The sequence below is a fragment of the Bombus vancouverensis genome, chromosome 6 (assembly GCF_051014615.1).
Source record: "Bombus vancouverensis nearcticus chromosome 6, iyBomVanc1_principal, whole genome shotgun sequence".
Taxonomy (NCBI): domain Eukaryota; kingdom Metazoa; phylum Arthropoda; class Insecta; order Hymenoptera; family Apidae; genus Bombus; species Bombus vancouverensis.
This window is the reverse complement of record NC_134916.1, coordinates 1,409,871-1,425,633: the sequence shown is the minus strand read 5'-3', so window position 1 is coordinate 1,425,633 and position 15,763 is coordinate 1,409,871. Positions and strand designations below refer to the sequence as shown.

The following is a 15,763-nucleotide window of genomic DNA, read 5'->3' as shown; positions in this document are numbered from 1 at the left end:
TAGTAGTTAGTATTTAGAAAACAATCTAGTAAGCTATAACGCAAACACGTGTTCATGCAATCGAACTTTTGACATATAGTCGTTAACGAACATTAACTAACAACACAACGCGTAATCTCAACAAACATGTTTTTATTTACAATAGCGAATCTATACGTCAACGTTGCAATCTATTGTTTCAGGCGAAGGACGCCGTGAACGAGCTTGAGGGTATCGATCTCACGGATCCTGATCTACACAAGGCAGCGACGAAGATCCAAGCAAGCTTCCGAGGTCACAAGGTCCGCCAAGAAGTGTTATCGAATCCTGTGCACGATGCGCCTAAAAATTAAGGATGAGATTGGAGTGTTGATTTTTAAAAATCAGATCGCCGATAGTATGCCCGAAATAAAACTAAGAACGAAGACGGAAAAAAGAGACAAAAAATACAAACATGAAAGAAAAATAAGTCGAACAATCAAAACATAAGCAGTAAATCGGGCTTCGTCTTTGCTTTTTCGTTTGTCGCTGAGTCGAATCCGCTTCATTCTGCGGCACGATTATTATCTAAATTGTACGTTCCGCTGTGATTTGTTTAAAACTGAGCTTGTAAGTTCGCATAAATCTTCAAACACGGATAATCCCCGTCAAACAATTTTCCATCTGAATTCGTACTTACGTATTTTTCGCCCTTTTGGAAATATGGTATTCCAAATATATGGATATTATTTATTCTGGTTATACATGATTTTCAATTTCTATATTGAAGATTCGTTAAATTCGCATTAAGCACACCCGCCTATTTCAGGCTAGTATGCTTATTGCTTAATATTTTAAAATACATGTATGTATTACATACTATCAACATCCTTGTTATTCATATTTCGTCGAGATACGAATCTTAATAGTTGAAGGAACAAATTGAAGAAAACGGACAAGTCGATAAAAAGACCACGCTACTTATAATACCGAGCATAGCATTATAATAACACGTTGAATCGAATCGCGGTCAAGCATGAATGAAATACACTTATTTTAGTAGAAGAAGACTGTTTGAGCTTCACCCACTGGTTGGCCAAAAGAATGAACGAAAAGGAGCTAGACAAAACTAAAGAAACGCAGTGGGAAATTAATTGGCTGGATAGCCGAGCGAAGCCAGCAGCCTTTTCATAAATTCGAAGCGCGAATAAAGGAGCACAGCGGGTGAGTGCGTTTCTTCGAGCAGATCCAATTACGTGGATCGATTTAATCGCTCGGCCGCGTATTCAATATTTCAGTGCGGAAGTTTTCGTTTAATCAACCGACACGTGAAACTAGTGCGTTCAAGATGAACACGGTGAACGCTCGATAAATTTGCCAGCCCGTTGTCAATGCGAAATTTATTGGCAGTCGAAAAAGCTTGGAAAGGATTATTTGCGATAGCGAGCGCCAATATATGTACGTATGGAAGCTGATTCAAAATTTCGACAATAGATTGCACGGGGCGCGATGCACACGCTACCGCCGCATTCTCTTCCTCCCTTGTATAATTTTACCGTACGAGAACCACCGTCGAGACTCAACTACTCGGCCATTCGTATCGGACGTTCCTCTTTTATGTTATACACTGTACACCATGAAGATTCGCAAATGAAAACAGTGAAAGATTACAAACACCGAATAATTAAAATGTCATCCGACCACATACTCGATACGTGAAATCACGAGTCTGCTCGCCATAAGAGGGTGGAGTCGTGTTGTTCCTTGCAAAAGTGAATTAATTCGAAAAAATACGGCACGAACATAATAGCAGCTGCAATCTTTGATAATCAATCGAAAGTCGATCGTTTCTTTCTCTTTCCGAGTGTATACTCGTAATATCGTTCACATCGATCAATTTAATTTCGCGCTATAACAAGTTGATTGAATTCGTTGATCATATTGTAACGCTTCATGTAAATCCAACCAGATATAAAGAAATATATGTACATAATGATGTTACGAATATGAAAACAATAGAGAATTATTGGTCGGAAATTATCCCCTAGTAAGGCGCATGCCTGAGCAAACAACATGTTTAATCGATAAACGTGTCGTCCAAATTACATTGCTCTAACTTTAAGGATGTCCATACCGTTATGTTTAACCGCAAGTTATTTTTCAAACACCAAATGCAAATATTTTTACGTGTTTAGATCGTATATTACGACACACAATTATGGATATATGTACACATACATACACGCAGATGCTTTTGCAACCCCGTAGACGCAATAATTCGACGACAAAGAGGTTACAACGCTCTAGTCGAACTGCCATGTAACGGGAGCGCGTTTCATATCATTCTATTCTCATCTAGTCCGTGGTTTTAATTTTTTCGGATTTGTTTTAATTCGAGTCAATCTAACCCCCAATCGGTGGAAGAGTAATATGTTGTTTTTAGCAGGCCTAAAAACATTACGAAGCTTTTTACAATCTTTACGAGCACACGTGCAAACTTTCTTCAAATTCCCGATGATTGTTGATTTTCGACCTATTCGGTTATTAATGAAAGACATAAAAATCGATATTAAGAAATACATGGTGATTTGTTCGACAAAGAATCTTTTTTGCTTTTAAAAATGAGAAAATGATGACGCACCGTTCAAGATGATTAAACAATTTGCCGGTATAGCTGGTCATAATGTAACGAAATACTTAATGTTTTACAAATTCTCTTTAAATACAAATAAAAGTATTATATCAAGCACGCTGTGCGTTTACTTACATTTGATGTTATCTTTGATTTGTACTGGGTAATTGGTCAGATCAAGGACTTTTTGAACAGAACATCTTTTATCTGAATCATATATGTATAATTATATATGTTGCCTAAAAAATAAGCGTGCAGCGTTGAAATACTATTATTATTATTAGTATGAAGTACAACGTTTATTGTGATAAAAGTTTTACAAAATATTCTTTTAAAAATTTAAGCATTTTTCTTTAACTTTTTTATGCTTTATCTCAGGATAATTCAAATATTTTATATTATTTCAACTATTATTGTAATTATTAAATCCTACCAACTATGCTCTCTTTGTTTCACGTTATTAACCACGGGTGAAATAAAGAAAAACCTTTCGTACAACTATCGAGCGGCTTCATTATGCATATACTCATGTTCCTGGAATTATTGCATAATTTATGACGCACTGAGTTGACCATGATAACATTAAATGTTCAGTAGGAACTGTTATCGTTTTATCAGTTTCATTAACGACCTAACTGTTGACTTTGGTTGTCGTTTATTTCTCCTGTAAATATTTTCGATATGCGTCACCGATTCTTGTCACGCATTGTCATGTATCACAACGTTTCTAACGGATATTGCGCAAAACACGATTGTATTTTCGGAAAATAACTCAATTATGTACGTTTACATGCACGATTAATATTATTAATACTTGGAAACACATGTTACACAAATTTTTGCACTTGTCTCTGATAATCGTAAAAAGTTATTGAGAAATTGTTATATATAGTAGTAAGCAAATTTTAGACGCTACGCCGAAATAAAAAAATTAAGTACGGTTTAAGAAACGTAGAATTCCGCAAAGAGCTCGATTCTATACAGTATTCTCATACTGAAATGCACACTATGAACAAAATGTGAATACTATACGGTTATCATATGTATACAGTTATTGTATTATTAGTAATCTTTTATGTTGAAGGAATGAATCTCTAAAATTTCTCTTCGTAGATATCAAAGAACTCTTACACTTGTCATTGTATATGTGAAAAGTATTTATCAATTTCTTATAACTTCTACTTCATAATTATATTATTTTCATTTATCTGTTAACCTAATAATTGACAAAAAAGGATTGCAAATTTGAAATCACGTTTTCCAACTTTCTCGCGTGTAATTCAACATTTTCAAATATCGTTCATGCTTTATCGATTCCAATTCTCTTGCATTTTCACGTTACCTCATAGGATACAACTGATCGCTTTTAGAAAGCTGGTGAAAATATTATTATCGTTGAAAATGTCTATGAAAGTCAGTATATGGTCGATGATTAACCAATCGAACATTCAAATCATGATCCATATACTTGCTTAATTTAGTTCTGTTCGCGAATAACCAAACAGGAAATTTGACATATAAAATTTGAAAGCCGATTCACACTGTGTCCTATCGAGTCTCGGTAACGACGCTAGAAATCTATATAGAGAACGATCTAATATATTAAACCTATTTATAATATTATATTCCTGTTATAATAATATTTGTATGCTACACCAACTAAGAAGCTCCTGTACGAATATTATTATAATCCACACTGACATTCTATACATATACATATATTAATACTATTAATATATTGTGTTTATATTATATGTTATATGTGTATAATAATATTAATATTGTCGAATATATAAATATTTATGATGTCCGTCAATGACATGATACGGCAATTGCATTTTTATTATTGCCGTCTAGTGGGGATCGGCTTTATATTTTCACAAAGAATTATCATTCGTTTACAGAGAAATTCATTTTTTGATATTTCAACTAAAGAAATAAATATATTATAAATACTTTTTTAAACCGAGAATGAATAGTGCAAAGTTGAAATTGGGCATTCTACAACGTTGCGTATTCAAATATGAAAATTATATATTTCCAGGATAGAATTTCTCTTGGAAGCAAATACACGGACAAATGATGGATAACTTTATTTGCTCTAAGCAAAATTCTGGTGTAAGAAAATTCATATTATCGAAGAATAATTAAAAATTTTTTAATATTTTGAAGCTTCTGTAGTTGCAAGGGTATTTCTCACTGCGTATGGTACGCGATTATGAGGTCAAGAATTAACGGAGAAGGTTATTGTAATAAATTATAGGCATTTTCTTCGGTATATGACGTTACCACACAGATATAGATTAGTAACGCACAAGATGTTGCGAGAAATTGTATTGTAAGGATGTAACAAACAATTGTAATGTTTAAACGAGCAGTACCATACATGTAATCTGTTTGTTTAAAATAAATACCCATTAAGTGTACAAACAATTTCGACCTGAAGAATTAATAGAAATACACCTTTAAATAAATTAATCGTTTTGGATCGTTTAGTAACTCTTTTCTGTTCTCAGTTGATTATTCATATACTGATAATTTATACATGGAAAATGTGCACGATCGGGAATACAAAATAAATCTTTTCTTAAATAAAAACTAAAATTGAGCCAAGTTGATTGTCATGGTACATAGTCCTTGAATTATATACTTTCATAGCGAATGTCAGATGGCACTGTAGTTGCTATAAAGTTTGTTTACTTCGTTCCCGTAATAAGTTTGTAGCAGCTCGTAGTAGTAAGTACAAATTATTCTGTTGATATTATTAATTTTATACAATGTAATACTTAAAGTTTTATACTATAATAAGTAAAATATTTCTTATTTAGTTTCAGTAAAGTTTAATCACCAATGGGTAGAAGATATTATTGCGAGTATTGTGACAGATCCTTTAAGGATGACCCAGAAGCCAGAAAAAAACATCTTTCGAGTTTACAACATACAAAAAATCGCGCAGATCATTATAATATGTTCAAAGATAAATATCTAGTAATACTTTATCGATAAAATATTTAAAACATATGAAATTAAGTATAACTTGCTAATCATAACCTCAAAATTGTTACACATTCGTTACGATTATAAAAATAATTTTATTTATTTTTCTCTATAAATCCAGAAGCTATATTAAAAGAAGAAAGCGCAAAGATACCATGCAAATGGTATTTAAGTGGTGGTGATTGCGCATTTGGCCTTGGTTGCAGATATTCCCACTATACTCCTCCTATGATATGGGAACTTCAACGACTGGGTAATGATCATAATAATTCAAAGTAAATGTAAAAAGAATAATATACCGCATACTATATAACCATTATTTATTATTTATAGTTGCTATGAAATATCAATCAAAACTGAATGTGACGCTTGAAAATGGTTGGCCAAATACTGATGATATAATCAAAGAATATTTTGAGAATCCTACAAGTACAAGCGATGCAGATGATTTTATTTATCCTGTTTGGTCTAGACCGTTGGAATTACAGAATTGTTCCATGTTGCCACCATCATTATGGCCTATCACACCAGAAAGTTTAGCAAATACCAAAACTTTCAAGGAATGGAGTTAAAAACATAAGAAGTATAGGATTCTTTCTTAAATTGACTTAAATTATAGTTTGATTGCAATCTCAACTTGATACATGTAAATAATTCAAAATGTACTTCTTTTTCAAAGGATCGGATATATCGTAAATAAATTGATATAAATACAAAATACCGGAAATTTCTGAAATGTCCTTAATTCAGAACTAGTAAAATAATACTTAAAAAATGCAACAGTTAAATAGTATGTAGTAATTTTTCGACATTTTCCGATTAAACAGATGCACCATCTTACGAGGCAAGGATGAATCAGACTCGGTGCTGCTTGATGTTTGCCGGTAACCTCCGTAACTACCATCTGTCCTCCATCATCCCCTCCGCCAATCACCAAGCAGAAAGGCGAGCACACAATGAACCTTGGAACACCGTCACGCAGTAACGAAGCACCCGTTGCTACGATAGTTTGGCATTTAAGTGTCGTGTTCGGCGCGCCGTCGTGTCGTTTCAATTTAAAAACGAATTCAGTGTATGTTCGTAGCTGAGGACTGTGTTGCGATTATGAGATTGACTCGATCACGTAACTCGTGTGAATTTACGCTGGTGTACCAATCAGAAAGTGTTTGAAACTTCTCAGTGCATCGGCACGGCGGGACGCCGGCCCTCGATTAACCGACTGGATTTTCGATCGTCGCTTCGGATCAACTCGATCGCACCGGTGAGTCTTCACCAATATCTCCTCTGCTCATTGTGCATGTTTTATCTGTAATCAAATCATATGGTTCTTATTCCATAAAAGATGTATATGTATAATAGGATTAAGCTTAAACGAAACACGTGATTTGGTTAACAGAGAAAACATTCATAGCTATGAGAGATCGTAACTTTTTACGACCATAAATAAAGGTAGATATAGTTCGAAGAAAGTGTTTAGGTATACGGAAAATATTACAAAGTGATAATTTTCAAACATCAATGATATGTAAGAAAAATGCTTATTGTTAGATTTGCGAGCGCATAAAATTATAAACAGACCCATACATCGTATGGTTTTTAACAACGCGTGACTTCAATTTGACAAGTATGAAACGTCATTTGAATTCATACGATCTCTTTCTTCACGTACTTTCCCTCAGTTACCGAATTTAAATACAATAGATTGGCTTCGATTAGTTTGCGCAACCGGAACAATGTTATTGCCTCCAACAATATACTATCATTTTGCTAGTTTTTCTTTATTTTCTATAGCGTGAAACTTTATAAGCTTTAAATCATATTATTTAATTAAGGAATCGTTTCGCTTTACATAAAAGGAGGCACTGAATTAGTGCTCCAACATGAATCGTGTGAATTTAAGTATGCAATATATACGTTCTATATTATGCGTTGATAACTAAGGAAGCCATTTAACCAGTAAATGACATTTTATAATCTTAGTTATAATTATAAATTACTATACTATTACGGTTATAAAAAATTAGCTAAATTGAAAAAGTGTCGCCATTATAGTAATTGGTTAAGAGATAATATTTATTTCACGATCATCACAGTACCATATTTTCTCGTTCGAGATTCGATACTCGTGCGCTGTTATAGCAACGGAAATCGGTTCGTACTTACGTATGATGATACCCTTTGATAATGTATGCATTATCATGGATACGATAACATACTGATTGTGAGTATCAAATTGATTTTACCCAAGCATTATTCCTGTTAATATAGTCATAAAATGACTCTTACAATTTCTACACCATATTATTACACACTTTTCAAGCATTACATGCAAACTTTGCTTCTCATAAACATATGAAAGAATAGATATATTCCAATGAATTTTCAGAATCTTAATTTACAAATAAGAAAGAAATTACAGCACCTAATAATAACTAATAATCTGTATAGTGTTTAATAGCAATAATTAAACATTAATGATAAATAACGCGATTACAAAATCTGAATGAACTTGATTGATATAGAGAAAGTGATTAGAAGATGGTCGGCACGGATTCACAGATATTACATCACTGATATCGTTTCCGCCATAACGTCCATGGAGTCTGGTAGTGTGACGATCGAGTGGCAACGACCTGCTCCTGTCCGCCATAGACAAGAAAGAGTGGAGCTACGTGTAGTCGCGTCACGATTCTTGCCGGAGGTCATGACCTTGTCGATATGGAAATAATGGTGCGTTTGGGATCGTCCCCGTGCCCGTGCCCGTGAGTCAGTTTCCCGATCGATTTCAGGCATGCATCAGCGTCCATTGTCGCGTTCCGCGCACACCACAATGGACTTGTCTATTTTCGAGCAGCTGCGCGGCCCTCTTTCGAACAATGCAGCCCAGAGTAAGCAACATGCATGCGCGGATCCGATCACTTTTCGATCATACTTTTCGTAAAATAGTGACCTACCACTGGACACCCTACACTACGCTCATTATCCCGATCAATATTTCTAGTTTACATAGTCTGTTTTTAAACATATTATATATTATTATATATATTATATTATATTACATATATATATATTATTGAATGTAATGCGGAGGTTTTATCAAAATACGACTCGAATCGTCGAATCAGTGCGTTCATAATGTATGTATCTATATATATGTAGTATGCCTTCATGGGTGATTTTGAGAGAATTAAAGATCTTATTGAGATTAAATTCCTACTTCATGATACTAATATGAAACGAAGAAGGCATTATGCCCCAAGTCATTAAATTGTATTATGTTAAATATAAATTAGGATAAGGTTATATTTTTAAATCAGAAGGAATAAAATTAAATTCATAGTTATGAACTATTAGAAATTAATAATTTCTTCTATGATATTAACTATTGGATTACCTCAGCTACCAGTAATATTCAGAAATTGTGCAATATTTAAATGACAATTCTAATCCATTCAAAATCAATCAGATCGTACAAGACTAATCGTATCTATTAGACGTAAAAAACTATCTTAGATCAAAGCTGATTTCTCGCATGACATCCACGTTAAAACTAATTCCCCTTCGACACGCATTGGAATACACGTATCTAATCGACGATTAATCTTCGCAAGGACAATACGTACAACCAATCTTTACAATCTGCCGATAACACGCGATCAAATGATCATTTTCATTTTCATTCTCCTTCTCCGGCAGCAGCGAGAAGTTTCGAGGTTCGCAGATTTAATTCGACGCGAAGTATTTCGTTCGGCCACGTCTAGGAGCACATGAGCTGCTAAAAACGAGCCACTCGGCAATTTAACGTCATTTATTTCTATTGCCTTTATGCGGGCCTATTACGTCATGCGATTTCTCTCTGTCCTTTACCGCGTGGCAAGTTGTACCCGGTCGCATGTATCACGATCGTTTCGCAATTCTTCCACGAGAGTCAATCATCGGACAATTTTCCAAATTGCCAAACATTGTTATCGATGAACACCATGGTTGATCGTTTTGCACTCGTGTTGAACCAGGCGACACGTCATTGTTTTGTCCGATCCGATATAAGTCGACGTAAATTTATCGCAGTTGATAAACACCGATATTCATAGAAATATTTTTTCTTGGTAACTCGTTGTGTTTCTTCGAGCAGAATTCATAATTACACATACATCTACAGTATAAAACAAGATAAAACAAAATACGAGGAAGGATATTGGAGTATTATATTATTCCTGTTTTGTATTTACCACCATTATGTAATGATTTACCGTACAAATCATTTATCATAGCTAACTACTTAATGTAATTTACCACATGATATAGATTTGAATGTTTTTTAACATGTAAAAAATTAATACAGAATTAGACTTAGAAATTCCTAGACTTTAGGAAAGCATCTTAAAAATAAATTTTTATAAATAATGCGAAACTTGCGACAGTGAATAAAGATTCAGTAATAGATTTTTCAAGTTTTGTAACAAAGTTTTCATTGAAACGATTTTAGCAAGCGTATATTTTCAAATGTAACTTGTTCATTTCAAGCACGCACGGATAATGCTCTTACATGACAAACGGTTAGCTGTAAAATTAACTAACAACGACATAGATACCATGTTCTGTGAAATTTTTTGGAAAATTTCACTCTCACAGAGGTCATTTTCTCGTTTAAAAATTGTTCTGTCACGTTATTCGTATGTCTTTCTTTTTTCAAATTCAAACAACATAAGATATTAGCTACTATTTTTAAAGATAAGAGTGCTACTTCCACAGATTTATATTGGTCACAAGAATAAAAAAGTGAAAGTCTAGTAAAAGGAAAACAATAATAGATGGTACTAGTAAAAAGTGAAATTATATTTTTCCGCGCAGACATTTCAAAAATTCTAACCGGTTCTTTGGTAGAAGTGATCTGAGAAAGATACATACGTATGTATTATGCGTGCTCTGAAAGAACTAATAAAATTCCCACACAGTTCTCCAGTTCTTTCTTTCGTGTTTAAATGGACAATCGTGGAGTTTCGCAGCTTCCGTCATTTATAAATAATAGCATTAAATAGTAGCAATCTCGAAGGTTTCGTAAGTTTCAATATTTTTACTTTTATATTTCTTAAATGTGTTTTCTAAACAGTTCTAAAAGATTGTTTTCTTTTATAAATGTGCAGTATATTCCAGTTTTAGTGGGAATATTCATTTTTCACTGAATAAGATTCTTTATTAATATAAATTTATTCGCATAGAGAAATAATAATTCGCATAGTGAATAAAAATACTTAATATCAGTTATTAGAATCACTTATCGTTTCAATTAATCAAATAGGTCCCATATATCGTAACTTATCCGAGTTGAAAGTAACGTCCAATGATTGATACGGTCACTGAGGATTCAATATGATTCTGCATTCTGAACACGTGTTTGCCTCTTTAAATAGCGTTTTGTGCAAGGGTCAGTCCGTTCAATTCAAGATTCGTTCTTTTTGTGCTGCTAAAAAACGATTACTTTGTCTGCAGAGTTTTTTAAATTCTTTAATAATTCCGAGACGGAGGTTTCGGCGCGCGTTGTGCGAATTAAAATCGATAAGGTCAGGCACAAAGCGCTCGTCATGATATCGAGGTGCGTATGATTGGTCAACAATAATTGACAACTTACATTTTGTGTTACTGTGTTGTACTTACTCGATTACATTACTTGCTCTTTCTTTCTTTCCGTATCTTTTGTAAAATCTTTGAGAAAAAGATTTTTTTTCATTCTATAATATTAGAGGTTTCAAATTGTCAAAAGAGTTGAGAGACGAGCCAGTATCCAGTCAGCTGGAAAATCTTATTCTTTCATAACTTCTTTCATAATTTTCGGTTTGTAGCAAGCTTGGGTCAATCTGACGCACCCGCGTTTTTTCTCTCCGCACACGAGATCTTCTGGCTGTGGTAAAATCTGTCAATAACCGTTAGCGTGCGGTTTCAGCTGTTTACCAAACAGGTTTGAATATGAGACGCACACCCTCGTTCCTCGAGTCGAATATGCACGTACGTATACATATTTATGCAGAAGGACCAACAATGTGGTCGATTCGCGTGATCTATAGATATGGGGAAAAATTCGTACGCGATTTAATGAGCCACCGTTTTACTATACTGTGATAATGCCGATAATAGTTGCATGAATTCTACGCAAAGCCAATAATTGCAATGTGCAAACGACATGGATGAGCTGGTTACCCATGACGTGCATGTACAATAAAAGGTCGACATGGTACCCATATAACAATATGGGTAATTATATATTTTTTCTGCAATTTCCTTTGATGTTTTGTAAAATATTCTGTTTCCTGTATTGTTTTTGATATCATATTTTGATAAATCAAAATAGAAGATATGTTGTGTTATTAATACATATTACATATAGCTTGTTTATGTTACATTTGGACAGATATGACTCGATATTATGAAGCAAAAGCTTGGATAAGACTTGTTCATGATACAGAAACATTTCACGTTTCTTTATTACCACGATTCGATGGAGATTCTCTTTGGTAAACTAATCCTTTCGGTCGGTAGTGATTTACAGTTTCCTTATTTCAGTTCGAGATCCGAGTGTTTTGTGAAATGTACTTATTATTCACAATACTATAATATAAATAATCTACTCCTAATAAGACCCACAATAATTTTATCGATGCTGAAAACTGGCGACGTTTGAAGGTGGAAAATTAGAAGGAGATGTAAACTAGATAGGTTCGATCGTTTTATTATTATTCCATTTTGTATTCGATATTACCTTGAAAACAAAATTTTATTTTATGTATAAAATCGATTATTCGCCATTGGACTCGTATAACGTCTAGCCGATCGAAATTGAAAACCACACGTTCATGGAAATCGCGCAACATTCGCCGAAGACAACAAACAACATACACTTTTGTACCGCTATACTTATGACGTAAGCGTAAACGTACACCTTCGGTATGCCGTGAATTTCCGAGGAAAATCTTACCCGCGAGACCGTTACTTTAAAACGGTAACGTAGGATGTATCGTGTATCTGAAAGCGGATATAAATGGATTAACTGACTCATACTGAGTCATCGCACTGATTTTCGGGGAATTTACGAGCCACTGTATGCCGGAGAAAATAGGTCTAATGGGGATTCGTTCACGACACACTTCCGGTACACCAAGAAACGAATACGTATATTTCATAGCCTCGTATCGGCGTCGAAGCTGTACCTGCTCCTAATGATCGTGACTAGCTATGCAGGGTTTCCTTCTGGGTCGTTATCATGTTTTAGGAAATGATTTTTGTTAAGATCTTTTATTTCTATGCATTCAAGATCCTTCATTTCTGTGTAAAGGATTACGCATTCGGTAACAAATTTGAATTAACGCTATAACGACGGATACACTACGTATCATTTTAATTTTACAAAAAGGACACGTTAGATTCATTCGATATGTTTGTTTAAAGTTAATTTTGCGACCCTTTATAGCGAATTCTTTCAATTTTTTATAAACAAAAAACGATTTTACCGAATGACAAAGTGTCGATAGGGAATTTCATACTCCACATTTTAATTGACAAGCAGGTCACAGCTTGAACAAGACAGCTTGAACAACCTTTAATCAACACTACGTAATAAGACAAGTTCCACACACGTGTTACGAACAGCTAGGCAATCTAAATTAAATAATCAATTTCCAGACTTCATAAACATCACCTAGTTCTTTACTTACCTAATATTTACTTTTCTTTCGCGCAAAACTGCTCAAAATAGAACTTTTTCTATGCCAACTCAATGTTCATTTTGCCATGTTTTACCTATCAATATTCGTTGCCGATCTTCCCGACCTTCAAAGATCAATATCCACGCAGAAAGTTGCCGCAGGCATTACAATTCAATCTCCGATCGATCGCCAGTCGCGACGATTCCTTTAATCTACTCAGATACTTTTTTATTTTATATCAGATTATTCGTTCCCACCACTTTTTCTTTCATTTTCATTCCGTTTCGATTAAACTTAACATTTTTATATGCAATATCATCTTTGCATGTTGTCAATTATTTTATTATAAGATGGAATCAATGTGAACCACAAAATCAACGTCAAATTCAAGCGATGTCTTCTTCTCGACTCGAAAAAGAATGTAACTAATACGCTTGCTTGGTCACCTTTGTTCTTTGATATGGAAGGTCATGTAAAATCTCGATAGTCTGGGCAAACGCATCGCGTATGAAATCCATATGGGCAAAGAGAGAGAATATAAATCGTAACGAGTACCTTTCATGCCTGAACGATCATAATGCACTAAATGATACGCTCGCGAGGTCTTTATGCTCAAGGTCGCTTTTACCGGCATTATTCGCCTTTTATGAAACGACATGAAAAAGAACTAGCCGCGGTGTGTGTAACAGGTTCCCTGTAATACACCGGCGCTCCTCGCGATGCGATGCATCGAATTGTAAGATTGTTCTCTGTTGCAGTCTTTTATACCTCGATTCAACGGGGTATCCAACGGCGTACCACGTTGCTTTATGATGGAAACGAAAATTAAGTGGTTGAAACGCTGCTACGATCTTTGATGCTAATTACTTTGTGCGCTGAGTAAGGATCCCTTGGGATTGAAGTTTCTTGTCCTGCTGAGAATGCGTAATATGTGCTTTTATTTCCTTTGTGGAAGATAACTTGGGTGGTTCAAAGCTAATTATGCGTTCCAGAGAATCAAGATTTTTGTTTATTCGCTCAAAGATTTACGGATACGTATTTTAACCACAATAAAACGTGATATAACGATTCGGCTTTTTTAAATATTCAGATTAATTACATTTACAAGGATTAACGCTGGTTTCTGAATTCATTCTTCAATACATCAATTATGGTATTCTAATCATTTTCTTTTAAAATGTATTTCTAGTCACGTAAAACGATTTTTCCTAAGATCTCAATCGTTCACCGGCGGAATGTGGTTTTCGAAAAGTAAGGGCTGCAATTCACTAAAGGGTCCTGTGACACGTGGTCCCTACCTGACTGCATTCCCAGAAGACCTCCAAACGTTCTCTCAAGGCTATTCGACTTCCTACTTCCAGAGTGTTACACAACTTTGAATTATTCATTTCAGAGTCTCTGGTAAACGATAACACTTTCATTGTCCGTCCTGTCACCTGGACATAGAATAATTTGGCTTCGATTAGCATAAATCGGCCATAATATACTTATTACACTGTACAAGTAGCTCTTTACCACGTTTTATCTTGTGTGTTTGCATTATACTTCGGGAGGGGTCGAACGATTCTAACGTTATCAACGCATAAAATGAATATCTTACAAAGCTTTTCTTTTTTTAGCTTTACAATGGAAAAATTATAACACGTTATTGTAGAGTGTTTAAAACCTCTCGTCAAAGATACAAAAGTCGAAAAATCGAAGTTTATCGATTTATCAGATTGTAACATCTGAAGCGTCTTTTTAAAGGTCTCACGTTCACCTATATTATATATATAGTATCAAGAAGCATATCAGTTGCCTGTAGCGTAGCGTTAAAATAGTATTGAAAGTTTTCCGGTATTCTCTTTCTCTTTCTCTTTCTCTTTCTCCTTAATTGTAATTTAGACATTCCAAACTGTTTAAGCACATTAGAAAGTGTCTGATTCGCGCAGAGATAATTCTTATTACCTGTACTTCCATCAATCAATGATTCTGCTTCCGGCTCTATGAGTAGTTATCGAAACTTTTACTTATTTCAAGGACGCTTATACTTGCCAGGTAACAGTCCTTCCTTAGGTTCTGCTCTTTTTATCCATTGACTATGCTCACCTAAACTGGTTTGTTTTTATCATCAAATGCCTGTTTCGTTTCGTTCCGTTCTTTTTCTGCTTGAATTTTCAACAAAAATAGCCGTTCTTCACGCAGAAGAATTCCAAGTTGCATCCGTTGTCGTTGCTTTATGCGTTACATACACAATTTTCAATTACAATCTTATGTCTCGTTAGAGATTATTATTGTATTGCCTACATGGGAAAAGTGTTATTAATACTAAAAAGTCTGTAGAAACTCTATCATTGTTTAAAGGTATTATGAAATTAAAAAATTAGAATTTTCATTAAATTCATTTCAATTTTACAACTCTCCCCTTACACAATTACATACAGTAAATTAGTTGTTTAAGCACAGGACGAGATAATCCAGCCTAATTGTCGTTCACGAT

At 34.4% G+C, this 15,763-nt stretch overlaps 3 protein-coding genes across 4 annotated transcripts in view; all 3 read left to right on the top strand.

The window, feature by feature from the left end:
- The window catches only part of igl (IQ calmodulin-binding domain containing protein igloo), an 88,235-nt gene extending 83,212 nt beyond the window's left edge, over positions 1–5,023 (top strand). The window contains exon 4 of the mRNA XM_033342747.2: positions 183–5,023. Coding sequence (XP_033198638.2) covers positions 183–332 — 150 coding nt within the window. The 3' untranslated portion in view covers positions 333–5,023. The remainder of the gene's footprint in view (positions 1–182) is intronic.
- Positions 5,024–5,234: 211 nt separating this feature from the next.
- LOC117161312 (zinc finger matrin-type protein 5) lies at positions 5,235–6,649 on the top strand. Of its 2 annotated transcripts, XM_076619520.1 has the most exons (5): positions 5,235–5,326; positions 5,419–5,569; positions 5,705–5,840; positions 5,921–6,170; positions 6,415–6,649. In XM_076619520.1, the coding sequence occupies exons 2-4, from the start codon at positions 5,441–5,443 to the stop codon at positions 6,157–6,159; spliced, it is 504 nt and encodes a 167-aa protein (XP_076475635.1). In that variant the 5' UTR covers positions 5,235–5,326; positions 5,419–5,440; the 3' UTR covers positions 6,160–6,170; positions 6,415–6,649. The 2 variants fall into 2 exon arrangements, with proteins under 2 accessions (XP_076475635.1, XP_076475634.1); XM_076619519.1 differs by lacking the exon at positions 6,415–6,649 and having other exon boundaries at positions 5,921–6,305.
- Positions 6,650–6,709: 60 nt separating this feature from the next.
- Positions 6,710–15,763, top strand: part of LOC117161309 (uncharacterized) — a 61,950-nt gene continuing 52,896 nt past the window's right edge. Inside the window, exon 1 of the mRNA XM_033342744.2 lies at positions 6,710–6,848. The gene's annotated coding sequence lies outside the window, so the exon portion shown is untranslated. The remainder of the gene's footprint in view (positions 6,849–15,763) is intronic.

Bases quoted from the DNA above. Each gene is read 5' to 3' on its own strand.
- LOC117161312 (XM_076619520.1), top strand. From the start codon at position 5,441: ATGGGTAGAAGATATTATTGCGAGTATTGTGACAGATCCTTTAAGGAT. The intron at 5,570-5,704 runs AAATATCTAGTA...TTCTCTATAAAT, and splicing joins ATTATAATATGTTCAAAGAT to CCAGAAGCTATATTAAAAGA. The intron at 5,841-5,920 runs GTAATGATCATA...TATTATTTATAG, and splicing joins ATGGGAACTTCAACGACTGG to TTGCTATGAAATATCAATCA.